The sequence below is a fragment of the Apis dorsata genome, unplaced genomic scaffold, assembly GCF_000469605.1.
Source record: "Apis dorsata unplaced genomic scaffold, Apis dorsata 1.3 scaffold_416, whole genome shotgun sequence".
NCBI lineage: Eukaryota > Metazoa > Arthropoda > Insecta > Hymenoptera > Apidae > Apis > Apis dorsata.
In genome coordinates, this window is record NW_006263671.1 from 582,586 (window position 1) to 590,793 (window position 8,208).

The 8,208-nt window shown below is 28.2% G+C and overlaps 2 protein-coding genes and 1 long non-coding RNA gene across 9 annotated transcripts in view; 1 reads left to right on the top strand and 2 right to left on the bottom strand.

Moving 5' to 3' along the window:
- Positions 1–2,464, bottom strand: part of LOC102670714 (galactosylgalactosylxylosylprotein 3-beta-glucuronosyltransferase P) — a 7,789-nt gene extending 5,325 nt beyond the window's left edge. For 2 of the 6 annotated variants that reach the window (XR_004151004.1, XM_031512326.1), the window contains exon 1: positions 1,503–2,458. The gene's annotated coding sequence lies outside the window, so the exon portion shown is untranslated. Of the gene's footprint in view, positions 1–1,502 lie in introns of all 6 variants that reach the window. The other 4 variants (XR_004151005.1, XR_004151006.1, XM_031512328.1 and 1 more) reach the window with 4 other exon arrangements.
- Positions 2,465–3,556: 1,092 nt separating this feature from the next.
- On the top strand, positions 3,557–5,580 carry LOC116186085. Its single transcript, XR_004151009.1, has 2 exons — positions 3,557–3,919; positions 5,387–5,580. It is a non-coding gene; the product is annotated as an uncharacterized LOC116186085 (long non-coding RNA).
- LOC102670581 overlaps positions 4,981–8,208 on the bottom strand; it is a 5,816-nt gene continuing 2,588 nt past the window's right edge. For both annotated transcript variants that reach the window (XM_031512325.1, XM_006619526.2), the window contains exons 2-8: positions 7,019–7,211; positions 6,777–6,894; positions 6,572–6,682; positions 6,340–6,447; positions 5,983–6,249; positions 5,634–5,907; positions 4,981–5,546 (exon numbers count right to left, since the gene is read on the bottom strand). In XM_031512325.1, coding sequence (XP_031368185.1) covers positions 5,439–5,546; positions 5,634–5,907; positions 5,983–6,249; positions 6,340–6,447; positions 6,572–6,682; positions 6,777–6,894; positions 7,019–7,211 — 1,179 coding nt within the window. In that variant the 3' untranslated portion in view covers positions 4,981–5,438. The remainder of the gene's footprint in view (positions 5,547–5,633; positions 5,908–5,982; positions 6,250–6,339; positions 6,448–6,571; positions 6,683–6,776; positions 6,895–7,018; positions 7,212–8,208) is intronic.

The following is an 8,208-nucleotide window of genomic DNA, read 5'->3' on the forward strand; positions in this document are numbered from 1 at the left end:
ATTGTATTCAAAATATGCTTGAAATTTTGAGAATTTTATTCCTTTTAAGAAAGATTTTAGCTGAAAAAAATTTTAATAAAAATTTGTTACACATCGTTATACATAATAAATCATTTTTTTAAATATGCTTAATTACATATACCTCTCTTCAAATAAAATAACAGTGGTTCAATAAATTTTCGCGCCAGAATATAACATGATTGATAACGAAACAGACAAAAATTGTTTGCTTATGTTTCAAATCAAGTATACCTATATTCATTTTTATCACGAATCATATCTTTTATATACAAAAAACACTCACTTAATATTTAATTAATAAAGTTAAACTTAATTGAGCATATAATTAAAAATAAAAAAATATATATATAATTAAACAAAATTAAACAAAAAATAATTCCGCGAAATATATATATAATGAATATATGATATAATGAAAAAAAGAGAAAAATGTGAAATATAAAAAAAAGGCAATAAAGAAAATAATAATAAAGAATATAAAAATAAAACAGTCAATAATTAAAATGTTAAAACATGTTACGAAATTGTGAAATTTTAACATGTGCGACATTACATAATTGAATTAGAGGATTGCAAATAGTCTACTAAAGGATCGATTAGACTTAATTTAGCGCCATGACAGACGTACTCGTGGCTGGAAAGTTGGCTAGCGGGACGGCACAGAGACAAGAGACATACTCGTACCATCTAATTCAACCTTTGATGATCTCAAACCTTTGGTGGCTTTACACTTTTAAATTCTGGCGGTACACATTGATTATGATTCTTGATCATAATCTTTATTTTATATTTCTATATTAATGTTTTGAAATTCGATCTTGATGTATCTTGCTTACTTTTTTCGTGAAGAGATATTATATGATTTAATTTATAAATATATCCGTTTTGGCCAATGATGAAAATATATATGTTAATTTTATAATTTTTTCAAATAAGAGAATTCTATTATACTATAATATAATCGATCAGATATATATTTCTTTTGTGCTTTTTTTATCAGCTTTTCAATTATAATAATATATACTTGTTATAATTGATGTAGTGTGCAGTATGAACTTCGGTTGCGTATAAAAATAGGTCACATAAAGCTGCAATTCTCTAAACCCTTTGGTAAATTCTTTCAATTTAGTGGCGCCACTTGACACCGGTGAATTTCTGTATTTTTCAATATACGCCTTTTGTACTAACGGAAAAACTTTATCTAGATTCAAAATATATTTTGATTATATTTAATGTTTTCCTTTTTTTATCAATCGATACAAATTAAAAATACATATGATTAATTTGCATGAATAATTATCAATTTTTCTTAATTTGCTTATTAATTTTTATATATAAAAATTAAATGGAAAATATAATTCCTATATTATAATATATTCCTATATTCCTTCTGCAATCGACTAATTAGACATCACTATTAATCTAAGCAATTTTGAATGTCCCTGTTATTTATCTTAGACAAAAAGTAGACTAAAACTTACCTGATAAACGGTGTTCATACTCCTTTCATGAGTTGTAATGGTTCTCTTTCTTTATGTAATTTGTATAGAAAATAGTTTGCCGCACATTTTAAGTGTTCGCGCGTTTTTTTTATAATATAAGAAATAATACCACGGTAGCTATGACACTGTGACGTTTTCGTGATATGATGATGGTAAATCTTCATTAAAATTCGAAATTACTGATTTTTTACGATCGATGACTATTCTATCGCGATACACTTGTATACCAAACCATAAAGTGTATGATGTACCAGATGTTGCTGCTTCATGATTTTTAACAATTGTTTTGTCCATATTTCAATATAAATTTACGTCTTCAATATATTAATAAAGAGCAAATCCATTTAACAACTGCGACGGATTCCATCGCTGCTAAATGACGTTTCGTCGAATCGTGTTTATTTTCCTTTGCAATGCAGATAATAAATTGACAGACAATCATGAGAATTTTAGAACATATGAATAACCAAGAGATCGCTCCCTGGAATCGATTTTCATGAATTTTCATTGTATTACGATTACGTTCGAAAGACCGGGTGACGGAAGCATATTGCCACTGGCATGAGGATGATCTATATTATAAAACATCACTGATTTTTTCTTTCACTAATCTGCAGCACTTTGATCGTTTGGCAAATGTATTTTTAGCGAGAAGTCTCGAACCGCTTTGAAACGTTGGCCACATGTCGTGCGCAAAATAAACCGATCAGTTTTCAGTTAATGACAAACCGTTTCGATGTTCTTGATAACATTATAGTCTATTTAATTACCTTCCTAATTGCATGTTTATCTATTGTACATTTCAATTGTGTTCTGTCAGCGAAAAAAGGAAACAATACACCTGACGTAAAAATCCGACAAAACGACGATGAAATGACACTCCTCCGTCGGTTAACACTGAACTGTTCCCTCGTTGTATTCCCCTTGTGCGATCCGTCTACGTTCGCATTATATATATAACCCCCACTATTTCGTTTCAGCTGGCGCAGCAGCCGACGCTGTCACTACTTGTATGTATGTGTATATGTATACGCATATATATATAATATATAATATATAATATACATTTCTATACTATCATGATACATATGCGCGTTATACTGAATCACGTGGAAGAATGTATTTGGCGCAGAGTAGGTGTTTCTATCGATCTTTCAAACATCTGCGTAGCGATCGTTTCTGATCGAACGATCAAACGATCAATTAAATTTGAATATTAAATACATTATAACTGCGTCATTGATTCAAGAAAGATTCAAAGGAAATATATTTGATTTAAAAATTATAAAATTTTTAATTCAATATAATAATGTACAATGATTAGTTTAAATTACAATGTAAATTTAAAGATATAAAAATTTTATTCGAATAAAATGATACAAACAGAATAAGTGATACGTGTTATATGATTCATTTATTTTATTGAATATCTTCTTGAAGCATAATATCGAATTATATAATTATGGAATTATTGATTTTGCAATAAGATCATCGTAAAAAATCAAATATGAATAAATAATTAAAGTAATATTCGAATTAATATAACTAATAACAAATTTATTAATTACAATATTTGAATTTATAAATATTTTTTTTGAAACTTTTTAACAATTTAATATAAAATGTTTAATAATAATTTATTACCAATTATTATTCTTGATTTTAAATCCACATCAACTATAATAAAAAAATAATGTAAAAAAAAAAGAATCTTGCCCAAATGATAAAAAAAAAGTTTAATAGCATCATTGTTAAACATTAAATGTGAAGTTAAGTTACAAAATTATTTAAATAGAAATAATATACTTTTATACAGTGATTTGACAAATATTACCGATTCACCATAATGACGATTAATATTGTAAGGATTAAGTCCATATTTGAATTAAACAAAAAAGGATTGATCAACGAATGAAAATCGAATGATAAATCTTTCAAAATACATTAACTCCGATTTTCAAATTAATTTTTGATAAATTTTTTTAAGCAAGGAAACCAATGCAGGATTAAGGGTAGTAGATACGAGGGAAAGTTTAGTTAGTAAATCAATCGGTTTATAAGGTAGTTTTTCAAACTGTTCGTTATTATTCGTATTCAATAATGGAATAAAATCAATGCGAATTGTCTCTTAATTTTTGTTAACTTAATGTTCTCATAACAAGTGGAATCGATCGATAACCATGCTCGACAGACACCATGTGGTTTTCTCTCTTTCTAACCATCGTCATTTCAACTATCTCTCGCCTCGTCTTTCAGCGACCGGAGTATTGATCCAACCGAGCAATACTTATACATACAGTGTATGTAACATTGTAAACGACCACGGTTGCCTACGAATCTTGGAAAGGAATTGTAAACAACGTTGTCCGAATTTTCTTCTTTTTAATCATAGGTATGTACCACATATTGTTGAGGTTAAGATAAGTATAATGCAGGAATTACATGTGCAATTACTGAATGCGTTGCGTAATGCGTAAAGCGCTTAGGAGAGACGAGAGAGGGAAGGAAGGTCTAGAATAAAATTGAGCCATGACCTATACAGAAACAGATCATTTTATAATTTCATAAAGCAAATTTAAATCTATTTTAATCGATGGGGATTAAGTTAAGAATTCGATAATCGACGATTTAGCATGGGAAATTCTATTAATATATAAAATCAAAATAAGACGATTTAATCATTTATATTCGTTTTATGTCACTCTACTCTCACTGAGAATATATTCTTTTATTTTATTATTGTAATTTCGATATTTTATAATTTTTTTTTCTTAAATAAATGAACGTAATTATATTTTAATTATCTTTTGAGTACGTTGCAATTTATTGATATATAAATATTATTACGTAAATAACATATATAATAAGTATTTTGAAATGGAAAATATAATTTTATGTTGATTCGAATGTAGTCGTTTGAGTCGTTTCATATATCGACTATAAAAATATGAAACAACTGGTTTTAGCAGTTTAAAAGTTTGTTCATATTTTTCAAAATAAATATTAAATTCATTCTACTTTGAGAACTAAATTAAAATATACAATTTTCAAATTGATACAGCAATAAAGATAAATAATTTCCTCATTTCTAAATCAAAAAATATATTCATATTCAAAAATAAATATATAAAATAAATAATGCAACAATACTCTAAAATAATGGAATGAATATGAATTTTTAATAAAAATATCTTCAATATCGATTCCTATATTTTTTTTTAATGAAAAAAGTAACAATATAAATAATACAAAAACATTAAAAACATTGAAAAATCTTGATTCTATTTATAACAAATCTTTTAATCCTTATGTATTCATTCAATTTTAGTACAACTGAAATGTTAACTTATGATCAATAAAAAAAGAGAATTATCTACATTAATTAAATTTGCGCGTCTAAAAAAATATATTTCATATTTTTCTATGAAACTTTGAATTAATTAAAAAAAAGAAATACTTAAATAACAACACGCATTAATATTACAAATATTGCAAATTTTTCTAAAAGTACAAATTCTATTGTGTTCATTCATGGTATTTCTTTTCAGTCTTTAAATCTTGCACGATGCTGCGAATTTAATACAATTATATTAAAGCTAATATATCGATCCCGCCTATCCATCCACTTTGATATCGATTAATCAAAAATTAATTCGAATTATAATTAGAATTAAAAAATATTTCTTCATATATATAATGTATATATGATCTAATATTTTGTTAGTTTTCAGTAACTAAAATTATTATCGTCAATAATCAATGATTAGAATTATTACGAATTATTAATAATTGTACTCGATATTATCTGACGATCAAAATAGCAAGATTTTTAATGAAATTTCCGATATGTTTATCGATTTAAGTTTCATGAATGCGTCCCTTTGCTCATCCATGCGATCTGACACAAAGCTTCTATCACAATTCAACGTTAGATCCGCTTCGACGGACATAGCGGTTGAAATAATCGGGACGCCAACACTTGCAGCTTCCTGGTACCAGGAACCAGTCATAATACAATCTCACCTGTAACGAAAATATATAATGGAATTAAAAAACAGTTTTTTCTTACTTTAAAATCCATAAAATCTATTCAAATTGTTCGAATCGAACCTGGAAGCAACCCATTTCATCAACACCATCGCAATGATGCTGTGATCCACTGTTCCGAGCTTCGTTTTCACCAGCACGCTTTTGTAAATATTGTTGATAATTTTGAAAATCGTGAACAGGTGGTGGTGAACCTGCAATATCTCTTAGACCATTGATTCTAGAGTTTTGGTTTTCTTCCACGAATGTATCGGGATAGAAAATTTCCGCTACTAGCAAGCTAGTCCATCTTGGTGATGATAGACATCCACCATCCAAATAATGACATCTTGATTGCCTATAAAAATGATTAGACGTTAATAATCATTCGATAATAATAATTAATTATAATATTTCAATCTATATATATTACATGCATCTGGTTACTTCAATAGTCTGTGTGAAATAACCCTCGTAAGGTATTTGAACTACGTAACGCCAAACTCCTTGATAATTCTTGGCGAACACAGGTGTCGCGTATTCCACTTTAGCTGGACAAGGAGTAGGTGGGCCAGTGTACTCTGGTTTCTCTTGTGGCGGTGTTCGTTGACGATACTCGGGAGTAGAAGGCTCGTCACGACGCTCAGCTGCTGATGTAGCCAATGGCTCACCTTGTATAGCCTTGTACAGCATACAAACTCTTCAATATAAACAGGAGATTATAATTGTAGATACGAATTTAAGTTAGTTAGTTAGTTGATTTGATGATTGTTAATATTTGATAACTTACACTCCTCCACCGTTCTCGCAAAATTTACGACCATTTCTGAGAGTGTCTAACGCGCTTTCTGAATCGGATGATCGTTTACTTCTGCTTCGTTTCTCATCAGTGTCTACACTAATATTTGAAAAAAAAAAATATATATTTTATATACATTTTATAATATTAAAAATATATTATATAATAATAAATTTTATAAAATAATATAACGAGAAATTAAAATTTTTATATGTTTACTAACGAGTTTTGGAAGTACGAATGAACTGTGGCCACTTTCGGTAATGAATCATCAGCCTTGAGTATGGGCAATGCTTTGCTCAAAAATTTCAGCGTGTGATTTTTCAATAATGCACTATAAGAAAAAAAAAATGTAATAAATGTAAAAAAAAAAGATATAATATAGAGAAATTAAGATTTGTTACGAAAATTTTATATTTTACACTTACAAAGGATATGACGAACCATTGAAATATTGATTCATAGGATTCCGTGGAATATAACCCTTATTAAGGTCTCCACAAATATTGTGAACAGAAACGAAACCTTTTCCCTGTTTACCGGTATCTAAAATTTTTACTCGTTAATTTATTAATACATATACAATTTATATAAAGAAACAATAGAAAAAAATTATTTTTTAATTATTTCTTCCGTAATATTAACGTTACTAAAATAGCACAACATGTACCATAGCACTCTTTATCGCTGTCTATGTAAGGTGGTGGTCTCACTTTAGGCGGTTCTGCATTTGGTGATTTAACAAAAGCGTAATATCCTTCTGGTGGTTCATTAGATTCCGTTGTCGAATCGACGTCATTTGATTTCGTTTGTTTCGTATCCGGATGTTCATTTGCATGACACGTAAGGCACAAAAGTATCAGCTATAAATTTGATATTTATTATGTCATATTATTCTTTTATAATCGTACTTTACACTAATCGTTTATTACATCGTTCAATCGTAACACTTTTTTTTTCTCTCATTCATTATAAAATCATGAAAATCAGACGAGGCATAGTTAACCTTAACCTTATTACAGCGGCCGAATTAAAATCTTAACCTAAAACAAACGGAAGATCTGTCAGCATTTCATAGATCCAACAAGTTATTGTCTGCAACAAGAGGGAAACATTATTCGAATATGAAGGGATCAACGGGATCAACGGGATATAAATATCACGTTGTTTGAACTAGCTTGTCTGTCAATGATCTCTCGGCTCTACACGTTTCGCTCTTACAAGACATTCCCCGTTAGTAAGATACCAAGGTGTATCGTATTCGGCCTTAACGGTACTCGGTCCACGCTCCATGGACTATTAATATCCGAGACTATAGTCTTGTATACTGACTGCCCCACTAAGCGTGCACGACCACTAGTCATCATTGCATTCTTTCGGCTCTTTAATCTTCAGGAATTTCGAGGATAAAAATTGTGACGTTCAATTATTATACTATGCAAGGTTTTAGTGATTAATCAAGTTATTAAAAAATTACTAATTTTGATTGTAGAAATTGTAATTATTTAGAAAATTATTTGTTTGATTTTTATGTTTAATGTTAGAATGATTCGAATGATAGAAATACATAGATTTTATGATTGTAATTGTGAATTTTCTTTATGGTTGAATAGCATAGAAAAAATTTGAGAAAAATAGTAATTTTTTTATAGAATAAAATCTAATTCTAATATAGATAATCCATCATTTGTGATAAATTACTCTAAAATTACATTTTATCAAATCAAATGTTATAATTAAAAGATAATATTGATAACAATTATTGTCAAATCTTGATTTATTTATTTATTTTCTTGTAACAGAACATTATATTGACTTTAATCAATATTATCTTAAAACGAATTCCAGAAAAAAAAAAAA